This window comes from Hippichthys cyanospilos, chromosome 11, assembly GCF_059441005.1.
Source record: "Hippichthys cyanospilos isolate Australia breed blue-spotted pipefish chromosome 11, RoL_Hcya_1.0, whole genome shotgun sequence".
Taxonomy (NCBI): Eukaryota; Metazoa; Chordata; class Actinopteri; order Syngnathiformes; family Syngnathidae; genus Hippichthys; species Hippichthys cyanospilos.
Window position 1 is genome coordinate 20076414 of NC_142379.1, and position 15618 is coordinate 20092031.

At 38.0% G+C, this 15618-nt stretch overlaps 1 protein-coding gene across 3 annotated transcripts in view; it reads right to left on the reverse strand.

Annotated features, from left to right (window-relative positions):
* Window positions 1-514: 514 nt before the first annotated feature.
* Window positions 515-15618, reverse strand: part of igsf5b (immunoglobulin superfamily, member 5b) — a 41686-nt gene continuing 26582 nt past the window's right edge. Inside the window, exons 9-10 of one of the 3 annotated variants that reach the window (XM_088428537.1) lie at window positions 15081-15145; window positions 515-1627 (exon numbers count right to left, since the gene is read on the reverse strand). In XM_088428537.1, coding sequence (XP_088284663.1) covers window positions 1589-1627; window positions 15081-15145 — 104 coding nt within the window. In that variant the 3' untranslated portion in view covers window positions 515-1588. Of the gene's footprint in view, window positions 1628-13489; window positions 13686-14679; window positions 14991-15080; window positions 15146-15618 lie in introns of those variants that run through there. The other 2 variants (XM_088428536.1, XM_088428538.1) reach the window with 2 other exon arrangements.

Consider the following 15618-nt stretch of genomic DNA (forward strand, 5'->3'; position numbering starts at 1 on the left):
TATTATTATTATTATTAGTTTTGGCCGTATCACCTATATTGATGAGTTTTAATTGCTGATTTGGGTTTATATATATATATATATATATATATATATAATATATATATTGTGGCGAGGCGAAGAAACCACACGTTCGTTGCTGTGCTAGTGGAGATCTTTACTCTTCACATGCCATCACAAAACTGATACAACAAAGTCCAAAACAGCAAAGACAAAGCCAACAGGTTCAAAGCATCAAAGGATCATAGCATCATGCCTACTGGGTGAGAGACATGGTCCTAGTGTCCGCCCCACAATATATATATATATATATATATATATATATATATATATATATATATATATATATATATATGTATATATATATATATATATATATATATATGTATATATATATATATATATATGTATATATATATATATATATATATATATATATATATATATATGTATATATATATATATATATATATATATATATATATATATATATATATATATGTGCGCGTGTGTGTGTGCGCGTGTGTGTGCATGTGCTTGTGTGTCTTTCTAGCAAGCATGAAATGAATTACTGAATACGAACTGACATAACATGGTGAGTCACAAACGAGTGGAGAAAATGCAGACAGCACGGGATTGGAAATGGCTTTGAGGCAGTAGAATTACACCGCTAAGCCAGGCATCAGGATTCGGTCAGTGATGATACCTATTGCACTGTCTCCAAGGCCATTAAATCAGCTGCAGTAAACGGCATCATAGGTGGCAAAAAAATATTTTATTTAGATTTTGTTGTTGCTGTTTTTATCCACTTAATTGTCGTATACTGTGATGAGTAGTTGTGAATCTTATACAACCAACATTATACACATTTGACATTACGTATAGTTGCATCAAGGATTTCAGTCCACTCACTACTAATTGCAGTTAATGAGCCCAGGACACACGACACAGTGGCAGAGTTACTTTGAATGTGAGCTTGAAAGCAGATCATGCTTGCAAGGATGTGCTAAGTTACTCATCTGTTCTGCTGTTCTGCTTCTAGCCTGGGAGCCAAAAAAAAAAAAAAAAGTCACCTAATTGGCCCTGACCAGGGCTAAGAGGCCTGTTTGAATCAAGTCATCTCCAGTAGAAGTGGCAGATCTTTTACACATTACTAGACACTGTCAGGAACTGATATGCATTAAGCTGACAATGTTATTCAAGTCTTTATTTCAATGTCATGTAGGTGGACAAGTCAAAGATAAAATTAAATGGCTAACAAGTATTGTGCCTTTTGGAATTTGCACAGGTTCCAAAGTGATGACGTGCACAGCAGTCACTTTAATGAAATAATCTGTCAGTCCTTTATTTTAAAGGCAACAATTGACTGATATACATTAGTCAATACAAATTGGAGCAAGGGGGTCAGTTACTCACTAATTTTTATGATTTGCAATATATTATTGCAAAAACATCATCTGGGAGAATAAATCCTGACATTGTAACCCTACATAATCCCTCTTTGCAAAAAATGTGCTTAGGTTGTTTTGAGTCGGGAACATCCTGCTGTCGTTAATGCCCAAAGTCCCCCCCTCAGTGTGGCCCATTTTCATTTGGTCTTCAAATAACTGCTCTTGATGCAGAATTTCTACAATGGGACAAAAACATGAAATTAAAACAGATAGGCAATAGTGCATTAAAAATGTTCATGCGGTTTAATTATGACTTTTGGGCTGTGCATCTCTTACAGCAGTGCTGTAGACCCTAATGAACAGGAACTAGAAGGCAGACTTTAACAAGCCACTTGAGATGGCATACCGGGCCCCAGAGAACCATTAGCCAAAAGTTTCCATTTTAAACATAGGCTAAGAAAAGAGTTTGGTGACGTATTGGTAATTATTCGCAGGAAGTTGTTTTGGTGTCTTGGGAGCGCCATTTTCCTTAATCATTGTCTTTGTTGGTTGGGCTCTGTTATGGACATTTCTTTGCTAGTACAGAACATGGTGGATACCTTGCCACCAATTTGCAAAACTATTTATATACCAACAGGTTATATATCCGGCAGACTTAGGAAGCACACTAACTGTTGCTGTGACTACTGGTGAAATATTGTTGAGGACGAATAAGTTGGTGAATGTTACTTTACGGACCAATTCTGCCACGAGTAAGCGCAACATTGAACAATGATTAGTTTACCTGCAGTAATGCCCAAACCTTTAACCTGTTTGAAAGCCCCAAATTTTAGTTGGAAACATTGTCATTCGCGTATTTCACAGTCCCAGCTATGCCTCTTCGTCCTGAGCCCGCACATTGTTATGAGTAGTTTTTGAGCTCTTTCTTTTTCTGAGCATGAAGATTTGGATAAAAGGATATGCCCGGACATCGAATTAAAGTGAAGCCTCTTATATCATAACAATACACTTGAAATTTCAATTTATGACAAAAGAAATCTAGGTAAATTGCATTACTCCCAAAACTGTAAATATATATATATATATATATATATATATATATATATATATATATATATATATATATATATATATATATATATATATATATATAATATATATTTTTTTTTCTTTTTTTTTTTTTTTCATAAATATGAGTGCTTGTATGCACATATGCCTGCCATGCCTTTCCAGGTTGTTTTAAAAACATGCCATGCAGGTTTTTCTTTTAATGAACACACATAATCAATCAACAAAAAATATTTTTATTTAAAAAAAAAAATAATAATAATACAAAGTGAATCTATATAGATTTGTCAAATAAAAGGGAGAAAGACAGCACATATAGCAGTGGAGCAGCCAAAAAAAAAATAAAAATGCTGACTGGCTTCCCTTTTTTGATCAGCGTAAGAGAAACCTTATTGACTAGCCTGAGTTGAGCCCAGGGGAGGTTTAATGTTAAGCCCAAGCAGGTCATATAAGAGGCATTTCAGCTTCTGACTGTGTCTGTCAGGTGCACTGGAGGAAATCTAATTTGTTTAATAGCCTGCCGCTTCGATGCCAAGCATTTGGTTGGGTGCGAGGAAACAGAAGGTAGCGATGATGAAAGCTTTGCAGTAGAGAGAGAGAAAGAGGGAGCTCAAACACTCTCTTCTCACATTCACTGATGAGTTGTGATTTCCAAAGTCAAGATGGGTGTCAGCCATCTGGTGACAAAGAACACCACGAAACTATGCCAGCATTCTATTTCCTGTTTTCCATAATGCAATAATTGATGCTGTCTTAACATTAATGAATGCAGCATTTATTTTAATGAGAATCTATTGTCCAGTTTCTCAAACCTGAAATTTTCTCAGAGCCCATGTTGACGTTGCAAAAAAATGGATTGTGAGGTGAAACTCATCAGGCACCAATGTGGTGCAGCTGGTGACTTCATGGTCGATATTGACACAACACAAACACAGACTGGCAATGCATCTGCACGTTCTTTCCATCTTTGATAGTCTAGGTCCAGCATATCCTAGCTCCATTGGTTCACTGCAGGCTTTCATTGGATGGGCTGCATGTGTGAAAGCTCATAGTGGGTTAAGAAGTGCACTGTTGCGGGGAAAATAGAGTAGGCGGAGTCTTACGCCTCCTGGTTCATTCTCTGTGACGCTCCTGGAAACGTCATTTACTGTGAGCCTTTTGACAAAATTGATTAGTTGGTTGGTCAGTCTAGGGGTCTGCGAGCCACAGCTCCAGAGCCTCACAAGGGTATCAGGCTTGCTGGGTTCTATCCCAGCTGACTTTGGGCAGTAGGCTGGTGACACCCTCAAATGGTTGATATGCATGTTGCTTTGTGACCTTGAATGACATTCAGTTCACAGCTTGAATAGCTTGAATTTCTTCACCTTTAAATGTGTCAATGTGAGGGTTAGCAAATAAAAAATATACTCCGAGGCTCGAATAAAAAATATACTCCGAGGCTAAAATTTTGCATAGATTGTCAAAACATGCCAAATTTCAATATGCTGTGCTGCTGTCCCCTCTAAATGCTTCCAAACGGGAGATTGAGATATATACACTGCAGATGTAAAATGTCGGGCTCATTTACAGTCATTAAAAATTAGAAATGCAGTGATCCCTAGTATATCGAGGGGGTTACGTTCCAAAAATAGCACGCGCAAAGTGAAATCCGTGAAATAGTCAGATTTATATTTTTTACTATTTTACAATGCAATATACAATATATTTTAAAGCCCAACATTTATTTAAAACAATAATTTTAATATAGTAATACAAGGTTGGAAACATTGTCAATCGCATATTTCACAGTCCCAGCTGTGCCACTCCACTTTAGTGTCTGTTTCTACTGAAGGCACAGGAGTCTTTCTCCGAGAGAAGAAATTGTTATGGGTCGTTGTTGGCGGTCTTTCTTTTTTGTGAGCAAGATTTTTATAAACGGATATGCCCGGACATCGAATTAAAGCGAAGCCTCAATAACAATACACTTGAAATTTTATTTATGACAAAAGAAATCTAGGTAAAAGTCAGATTTCCAAAGCTGTGTATTTCTCCGTTGCTGTCTGTGTGCCGACATTTGTGTGTGCGTTTGCTCACATGATCGGCTCCCAGAGACCAAGGTGTCAATCAATGTGCTTACTAGCACGTTCTTAATGTGTGCGCACACAGGCGGTTACTGGAGACACAGGGAGACGAAAGCAAGCTTTTGGATCCTCTTGCCTTTTGTGATAAATTGACAAGTGAAAAACCAATACAGTACAGCGTCAATATTTTATTTCTAGACAACAGTGAAGCCCCTCAGAGCACATGCACTGTAAAAAATATCACAATGGTGAGACCTCCTCCTAAAAGTGTTTTCTGGTTGAGATCAGCGTTGGTCTCAACCAGTTGCGGAAGTTGGGGCAGGAGTAGATTACACTCCTGCCCTCATTGGTCGATAGTTGGGCCGGGAGCCAATCACATGTCATATAGAAGTGCCAATCTCCCTCCCGAAATCACGTTTGAGTGCCCTTCAAGACGCGCGATTGTCTCCCGGCGCGGCCATTGACCAATAGGGGCAGGAGTTGTAATCTACTCCCGTCCCAACGTCCCCTTGTTATGTAGACGAGGGCAAACAGCTCCATGTCGATCAAAAAACACACAGGCTCTTGGGAGGAGGAAAGCGGCTTCACCGTGCCGTTGGAAACCTAGATTTCTGTTGTAATAAATTTGAGATTTCAAGTATAAACTGTGATTTTTAGTCATGTTTTCTACAGCGTTCGTTTTAATTGGACTTTGCCGCTGACAACATAGTTTTGTTTTTTTTAACCCTTTAAAGTCCGCACCAAGAAAAAAACAATAGAAAAATTATTTCTTTGCATTTTTTACATCCTTGGGGTATTAACAACAATATCCCCAACAATTTTTTTTAACATACCACACAATTTATTAATTATAGGCCTCTACCAAACGGTTGAGATGACTGTTCATGGTAAAAGTCAAAATACATTTGAAAATATCAAAAACATTTTGAAAAGTAAAAAAAAAATGGCATTCTTTAGCAGAAATAAATCCTAATTGGCCATCTGTGTGGTGGATCAAACGCTCAACTGTCTTTTTTGGGAGTTTGACCCACTTTATTTTTCATGGTACGCTACGAACCACTGTTGGTTTGCATTCAAACACAGGAAAACATTGCATTTCTGGCATTTCCATCTTGACACCCCCTTTGGACAGAGGTTGCACCGCCCCCGCATGTCAGAGTGAAGTGGCAAATGTCCGCAGTTATCAAAACGCACATCCAGTTGCGGTTGTGAGGGTCTTGGGGTGTAGCGTTTCTTCTGCGATGACATGTGGGGTGGAGAGGAGGATGGCGGTCGGCCAACTTTGGATGCTGGCTTGTTGACTTTGTTCAGACTGTGGGCAATTGCCAGTCCGAACCTTTTCAGGGGCATTGTTTTATCTTTCAATAGGCCACAATCCCTCTTGTAGACCAGCCAGGCATTTGAGATGCAGAGATCAAAGATGTATCCAAACAGGGGAAAGTACCATCGCCTTGACTTGGCTGGGGTCTTGTACAAGTGTACCAGCATGTCAGAAAGATCAATGCCTCCCATATGTTATATTCAAGAATCAGTGATGGGCATGGGACGTCAATCTTTCCGTGGGCTTCTTTGCTCCACCGTTTGACCTTTGAGAGAGGCATGACCCACAGGCATTTATCAGAAGGTTGACACATTTGTTGTCAAACCATTTCACTGCGATCAACCCTTCAGCAGATCTGTAGTCAAAAGCTCCACGTCCTTTCTTCATCAGGTCTTTGTCTGTCATCAAAGGAGCTCCACGGATACGGTTTGGCCGGACTGTGCCGATGCACTTGAGACCCAGGTTTGCGTGCAGGTTCTGGATCAACTCGAAACTGGTGAAACAGTTGTCACAGAAGATGACTGAAAGCCGTGGCAGTGCTATGGTTTTGCATAATGTTGTCACCAGTTTGGCTCCTACAGATATAACAATATGTTCAATCATCTCATCAGTGAAGAGTGTCTTGAAATACTGGAAGGGTGTCTTCACAGCTTCAGGGAGTTCAAATCTTGCATCAGGCACTTGGGTTGCCTCAATGTCTTCATGCTTCCAGATTCTCTTAGTGCTTTGTTTTGGGCCTGAGGGTGGACTAGTGTCAGGGGTGTCTTCTTGCTCCTCCAAGGAAACAGTTTTTAGGCAGTTTTTACTTTTTCTCCTCTTCTTATGGAGTGGCAGTTTAGAGGATAAACTTGTTGAGGGAACCTCCTCCTCATCCATAGATTCAAAAGAAGTGTCCCCACTGTCTTCTGCTTGTATTGGTTGATAATCCGGATCATCAATTTGGTCATCATAATCACTCAGATCAGCATCAGAATCTTGAGGATTTTCTGGTACAAGGGCCAGAAGCGTGCGTGGCCTTGCACCATAAAATGTTTTAGTATCCATCAATTATTTTTCAAACAGAAAGGAAAATTATTAATTATGTACAGCTATAATGCTATTATGTCAGTATAACCATTTATATCAATTTGCCAGCAATAAATGATGAGAATTATTTTTTATTTCATAGCAAATTCTCAATTTTCATTGCATTAGCTTAGATTTGGTACCGTTATTATGAAATGTCAAATCAACCGTTTGGAAGAGCAAGTTTTTAAAAAATTATTTGACCCTCATAACACTTTTTTTTGTTGCAACAAGTTACATAAATCTGTTCTCTAAAACCTTTGCTACCATAATATGTAAAAACAATATGCTTACCTTCGAAATTTGCGCTAAACAGAGGCCTTACGTCAGGAGTGATTTTGTAGTTGATGACGTAGGGTCAGAAGGGGAAATGTAAAGGCATATTGTTTAAAGAAACATTGACATCTAGTGGATTTTTTTAGCGTTACACGCGTAATCCGAGCGGTAGAGTTGGCTCATTCAGGTTGAATTAAATTCGACACATTTTTCAATGAGATACAGGGACTCAAAATGTGCTCTACCAAATGGTTGAGCAGAACCTTAAAGGGTTTGAAAAAAATCCATGATGCACTGAAGATTGGTGAGGCGTGATATAGCGAGGGATCACTGTATATTATAATCTACTCTTAATTTCCAATAAAATTTCCATTGATGTTGCAGCATTTTTAATGTCGCTATGTTCAAATCCATACTTAAAAATATGTTTAACCCGCTAGTGACGATGGTTGTAATGATCCCTAGTATAAAACTGCAGCTCCTATTTGCTGTAATTTATTGTAATTTTGCTTTTATTTCATTTTTGTGATGGCACCTATCTAATGCTGCAATTTTTTGGTGATTCGCACTTTTGCTTGCAGTTTTTTTTTTTTTTGCTTGTGTGCTTTTTACTTCATTCCTGTGGCATTCTGCTCATTGCAGTGTGTTGGGCACAATAGGAAACACTGTATGTGACATATTCGACCATGACAACACAGAACGATTAGTAAACAATGCATTAGCATTGAGCAATTAGATGAAAATATTCACAATGGCTTCATTCATGTGTTATCTGCCTTCATCCATATAGAAAGCTCTTAACAGTTATTGAATGGACTGAATTATTGCCCACAAAGGTCATAAATTCAAAGGGGATTTTGTTGATCCCCTGACATTTCAAATGGTGCCAACTGCAATTTAGTTTTTTTTTGTTTTTTTTGTCTCCTGGGAGGTGCGTTAAGCATATGATCTTGTAGTTTCAGCGGAGCTCTTGTATCAATTTCAGCCAAGAGGTTTGACCGTTAAATATTTATGTATCTGCTTTGGGTTGCTGCCTGGTTGCACCTGACCCTTCTCACTCTACACTCCTCTCTGATAGGCTGAGATGTATGCAACTAATCAGTGTTGCCAGCAAAGATAAATCAAACGCATAAGCGAAGCTCCAATCAGAATATGCATCAGCATTCAATGAAATGAAATTGTATTTTGCCATTCAACAAAACACAAGCCGCTGATTGCTTTCTTTTAAGCAATTTCAAGAGGTGACAAATGATGTAAAGACATTCCGACAGTCCCTTGAAATGACTCTGTCACCATTCCTTTTTAACCATTGACATGTGATGTATAATCATATAAATTTCAACCTTGGTTTAACAGAAATATGAGAAATGATATTTGGGAAGCCTGCTTGTTTACAAGAAATGTATGTCATTTCCCTTGATCAAACTATGTGGTGAAGGTCTGGCAGATTCATAAAAATTCATCACCAAAACTCCACTATTCATTCTTTGCCATTATGAAATGCAAATGTTATGTCACCCCTCGGCGTGCTGAAATAACACTGTTGTTGCATGCTTCACTCCAGAGATACTCACGACCCTGCCACTGCTCAAATAATCATACTGTTTTTATTTGGACTGCGCTGACTGTGCTTTTCCTCAAGTCCTCGGTGACTTGAACATTGAGTTGTAGACACATGAAAGTGTGATAAGTACATAATTCTCCAAATACAAGTCAAGTTTTTTACCTTATTTTCAACCACCCTTTATAGTGGGTGTGATTTATAACCACAACTCAAAGCCAGACAAATTTTCTCCACATAGCTGTGTTTGAATGACATTAATTCGAATGTCATATACAAGGCTTAGAGTTATTATATATACAGTGATCCCTCTCTACTTTGCGCCTTGCCTCAATGCAGTGCGGTTTAAAAAAAAAAAAAAAGCTATATTGCGGAGGGATGCATTGTGAATGTTTCCTGCATGGCAGACAGATGCGTGACAAACATGGATGTCAGCAGCAGGTGTGGGGAGAAACATTGCAAAGGGCAACTTTCCTCACTGATCTTGCCACTTGGTAAAAAAAAAGCTTCGGCAAAGCATTTCTGGAGACCTCCATTTCAAACCATTTTAAGCGTTTGCATCGAGAGGATGCCCTCCCCGCCATAACAGTAACAGCAACAGTATGTTGCGAAGTAGCAATGCCTCTAAAAATATCATAATTCCTTCCTTATAATAACACGCCATATGGTTTTAATTGGAAAGCCATGATCTATGTAACCACTAAAGTCAGGGGTAGACTTATAATCGAATTTTGTTAAAATTCACACAAATTGCAGTAAAAAAATGGGGGGGTCGACTTATAAGTGAGGTTGACTTATACGGAAATACGGTACATATTTGATTATGGCTCTCCTGAAAATGCACTTAACACTGTAACAGTCTTTGGTTCAAATGATGAGGAGGCTTCCATTTCAGATGCTGAAATGTGTCTTTGTCTTCCATAGCATGTGAATAATCCATCCAAACAAAGAGTAAGAGCCTCGCCCCCATCATGACATCAATCAATGTGCAGCAGAATTTCCCCCCTGCATTCTTAGAAGCCAATTATTGAGCATGTCAAGACAGGAAAGGAAGGAGAGGCTCCATATGCAAGCATTTGCACCAATAGGATTGCTGAAATAAATTGGGGGTTCACTTGTTTGTTGTTTCTCTTCATTATCAAAAGCAATGAATGCTGCTGCAAAATGACTTCCATAGTTAACTTGGCAAAACCAGGCTATCTCATACTCTGCACACATATTAAGTCAAAATGACTCAAAAGAAAGATTTGATGTGTTTAACAAAAGTTATATGGACAAGGTTATTCATACTCTTCCTCAAATTTGTATATCCAATGTTCTAAATACATCGTTGATTTGCCAATTATTTGTACCACTTCCATTTGAAAGAACACATCACCAAACCATATATATATATATATATATATATATATATATGTGTGTGTGTGTGTGTTAGAATTGCAGTAAAATTATGTCATTAAAATTACCACAATTAAAAAAAAATATCACAAGACATACATTTAAAAAATAGATGGTTTTGGTGGGACTTACAGTAGCAGCTAGTCTACATCATTATTGTGCTCAACATACTGTTTAGCGTTATATTTTGTAATGCTTCATCTTGATACGTAACTATTTCTAGGCTATTATTAATAGTAATTGTACAGTGAAAATTAGAGTTAGCTTACCATGTCATTATTGCTAGTCGTGACAGAGATCTATCTTCCTGACAAGGTTTCCAAATAAACTGTGGAAAGCGGCAGCATACTTTCTACGTACCACATACTCCGCCACGAATCCCCTAACCTCTTGAGATGGAAGTGGTATCCCCGCGCGGAGAAATTTGTTTTATCCCCATTCCCAATCCTTCTTTTCTTTTGGCTAACTTCACCTCTAACTGTATGGACAACTCTTTAGGTATCACACACATGGTGCACCTAATTAATATGTTCTTCTTGTCTTTAGCTCTGACGAATTTTATGGGCGTATGTCCATCTTGTGTAAGTATTCAACATATTTAACCTGGTGTCTGCTGCCCACGCATTCAGAGAAACGTTAATGAAACCGCCTTCTAAAAATGCCGGTCAGGCAGGTATAGAGAGTCGTCATTGTCCAGACTAAGGTCGTGAAAGGCATATTACTGTCATCCAGTGGACATGATTGGAAATCACGCCATTCTTGTCCTTTGAACTTCCTCAAATGTGGGGTACTAATCATGACTTTTTGTGTGTTCAAATTGCAGCACAACTGCACAACCACAGGCTTTGCATTGATTTTAAGTGAGGTTACAAAAACAGTATCAGTATGAATGCGAGCAGGGTGGGCAAAATACAATGACGGAATAGGGAAAAAAATAATCTATCAAATTTTCGCCCTCTAGTGGTGGTGGAAGGGTGGGCAAAATACACAGACGGATCGCCAATGTAATTTTTTCCGGCTTGAAAAAATGATGAACCGACAATGAAGGAAAGGTGGTAGGGCTGTGACGAATGTCAGACCAGCAAAAAATTGTAAGTTGCCACCCTCTGCGAACAACAGCAAGTAAAAATTTTGCCCCAGACTTTTTTCCTACGATCTCATGGGGTATTGAGCGAATTTGGGTGGAAAACACAATTTTCAGGCTAAAATGCTTTGTAATGTATTGTGTTACTCTGATTTGTAACAAGTATATTACTATTTTTTGTAATATATTACACAACCGAGTTAAAGCAAAAAGTAATGCATTACTCCCAACACTGCAAATTACAACTTAATATTTCACAATACTGTGGATTATTGTTGATTTTTGGATTTAAGTATCCTACCAACATTTACGGTGGTCCTCGTCAGCCAGTTCATTTGGCTTTACATTTCAAAATTTGACCAAGAATGCATTTGAGTAATAAGAAAACTCCATCAATAATGAAGTAAATTAAAAAAAGAACATAAGAAACATAATACAATAAGAACATAAGTGAATAACCTGTATTTAATGTAAATGGACTCACGTCACATGCAGTAATTTTTAAAACAACAGTTAATTTACTTCCACACATTCTAGAAGGAATTCAAATTTTATGTTAGGCTTGCTTGTAGAGTTTGTTTTAAGGTTTAACATTTATTTTTCTATTATTCCTTGTCAAAAATACAGTTTAACTCCAAAGGATGGTCAACCAGAGTTCTGAAACATATACAGTGCTCATTATACCTCTGGAAACCATTGGCACCCAGGGACTCGCCATACAAAAAAGTTAATGGGTCTCAACAGAAATTTTTGGGCGTCCCAAAAATTGCGCAATAAAAAGGACAAAGTCTAAGAACCGAATTGCATTTACTAGACGTGAACAAAAATCAACAACATATATAAACAAATGTCACAATAAAATGTATTAAACAACTGAATGAACTTACATGTAGCATCCGTCATCATCTACTTCATATTGCAAACACTAATATAACAAACTCAATTTTTGGTTGAAAAGTCCGCTTTTTTTACGACGAGTGTTTGTTCGTTTAGCTTCAACATGTCTGCTTTGTTTTTCTCGATCTTCCAAAGCATTTCATTTTCACTTTTTACCCTCTGGCTCCTTGTTACCTGATTGTGTATCATTTGACTTGTCACTGATACCAAATAAAATAGCCAATTTGATGTTGTTTTCCGGACTAAAGATAGAACTTTTGGGAGCCTTTTTGCTCATAATGAGATCCTGCAGACGAGATCTCATGACAATGAAATCTCTGGAAAAAAGGAGAAGTGACCTGCGACAAATCACACGTGTCAAACAATGTTGTAAAAAATGCTTGTGAGTGGTCAACTTTTGCTGAATAAAAGAATAGAGGTAAATGGATGATGATTAATATTTTGATGTAAAAAAAACTGTGAATCATCAGCTGTCTCGCAATTCAATTGGATTCCGATTTTGGGGCCTCCAATTCAATCCAGAATGTTTGATTCAAAACCATTTTTGACTCAAAATGATTCGATTCGATCAAAAATGATTTCTGCTTCAATCTATAGATGTGCAAAGAATCATCAAACAACTTCATTCTGCTTTGCGAAACAGAACAACAAAAGGAAACTAAGTTTTGATGTGTAAGGGACATGCTTTAAAAAAATATATACAAGTGGACAAATGCTATACTTTGACGCCAGCTATAAATTGTATAGCTTTCATCGTACAGAATAAGATGGAACAAACTTAAAAAAGTAGAACAAGAGACATTGTCATTTTAAAGGAAATTGCTGGAACATGATATGAAAATAAGAGTTTTCAATTGAGCAGCTAAATTGTACTTGCGAAATGTGTGCTAGTTTGCTCATCTCTGAGCAAATCGGGAGCATTATCAGTCACAATCGTTCCATATTTTGTACAGTATAGACAATATTTTCATTCATTTCCGTGTTTGCGAATAATATGTGTGCACAAATTAATTTGGAATTTGCATATATTGTTTTGTATTTTATTTTGTTTTGTTGTATTTTACCTTGTGGGTATGCTGAGGTTTTGTGCTGATTTGATTATGGACCATTTGCAGTCTGTTCTGTAAGAATACTTCTTTCTGGTAAACATTTAATTCACGTGCGAGAAACCAACGACAGTCGTGGTGTTGTTATTAACAGCCGCCTTCGAACTAAATAGATTCTATTTAGTATGAAGTCGCAAGAAATATTAATCATGGCTTCAACACAAACACACACACACACACACGCACACACACACACACAGATATATATATATATATATATATATATATATATATATATATATATATATTTTATTATTTTTTTTTTTTTGGATGCAGATGTTCCAAAAGGTTGAACACTTTGGGGAAGACTACTTAACATCAAAATTCACGCTGCCCATAAAATATGTTCAAACTGTTGTTACTCTCCGAATGTTCATCAAGTTCTCTGAAAGGTTGGTGTCTTGGTTGTGACCATCACAACCTAAAGAGAGGCTGCTTGATGTAACAACATCAGGGACCTGAAGAAGACAAATTGCAAATTTATTCCAGGACAGAATCTCCCTGTCTTGGTTGGTATTTTGCAAAAGGTTGAGCACAGCAGTGTCTCTGTGCTCTGTGCAGTATGTACACCTAGGGCAAGGGTCGGCAACCTTTGACATTCAAAGAGCCATTTTGACTTGGTTTTCACAGATAAGACAACACTGGGAGCCGCAAAAACTTGAGTACATATAAAATGAAGGTGCTTTTCACCTTTTCGCGGGATGGTATCCTGTGTATCCCTCAAACTCGGGTCCTCTCCACCAGAGACCTTGGAGTTTGAAGGTTCTGCGCAGTACCAACATCAGCCGGGATGGCCACATCTATCACCACTACCCTCTTCTGTTCTTTGTCCACCACCATTATGTCTGGTTGGTTATCCAAGACCTGTTTGTCAGTCTGGAAGCTGAAGTCCCACAGCACCTTGGCATTGTTGCTCTCAGCCACCTTCTGTGGTATGGCCCACCAAGATTTGGTACTTCTATTCTCAAAGTCAAAGTCAATTTTATTGTCAATTTTTTCACATGTGCTTAACATACAAAGGAATCGAAATTGCATTTCTCACTACCCTCGGTGTTGTGCAATGTACAATAACAAAGTGCAGGTGCAAAAGACGAGACAATCCTAAAAACTAGATTCTTATCAATAGTAATGTGCAGTATTTTAGGGCTACTTTGCCTAGTATTGCTAAACTAAAAACGAAAACCAGGTATGGCAAGAGTATCCCAAGACAAGACATAAGTAGCAGCGTATGACAAGACAATCCATCAGTACGAGACAAAGCAAGACAACGCTGATTGTGGTTGTCCCAGCTGTGTGCATTTGATGTAGTTGTTATAGCTCTAAGTGTAATCGCTAGTGTAATAGAAGTATAATTACAGTATAAATAAATATGGCAATATCTGGAAATATGGAAAAATCTGCTTTAAATCTGGAAGGCCGCGCAGTATTTACTGTTTATTTTCTCTGTTTGTCATTTAGCTCTCATCGGTGTTTGTGTTAATCCACCCTTGCTCACATGCAGTGGCATTAAGTTGACATTTATTTTATGTTAAGAATTCCTCAAGCGCTTCATCTTTTAATCTTCAGTTTTGTCTTCTACTGAAAATGTGTCCTTTTAATATGCTCTTTAGTTCCGTTTCCTGTTTTTACCTTGCCAAAACTGATTGGCAGTCTTGCGCCGCGTTTTGTGTCCAGTCACACCAAACACGTCCTGCCTCACTTGTTACGCCATCGTCATAGCCGAGCTCAACCAAGCATGATTAATTTTCCCAAAACACGGAGAGCTGAAACATAAGGATGAAAGAGCCAGATGCCGCTCCGGAGCTGCAGGTTGCTGACCCCTGACCTATTCTGATGTTGTTTCTCAAGCTTACCTTCTCAATGCTGACAAAATCCATCTTGCTATGAACTCTCTTGATTATCTCTTTGCAAACTGCATCTGCAGAGAGGTAGAAAAAGCCATTTAGCCCAAATCAACTTTCCAGCTGTAGATCAGTTACTTTGGGTTTAGTTTGAAATTTGTAGAGGACTACAGGAGCAACACAGCATCTTTAATTTGCTTTGATCTGTAGATGTGAATGGTTGCCAAAGTTATAGGTCTCAAACTCCTGTCCTCGAGGGCAGCAATCCTGCCTGTTTTTGATTCGTCTTTCTCACGCAGATCTGATTCTAATGATTACCTCATCATCAAGCTCTAGAAAATGATTTTAATCATCTGAAAGGTGAATCTTGTGTAATGTAGACAGAGAAGAATAAACAAAATGCAAAGGATTGCGGTTTGAGACCAATGGCCGAAGTTATTTTTGGGCCAAAACTGTGATGTCTGCATAACTTTACACACCTTCCGCTGCTGGATCATCCTGTTTTTCTGTCATAAATTTGTTAAATGTACAAACAAGATAACCAATTGGA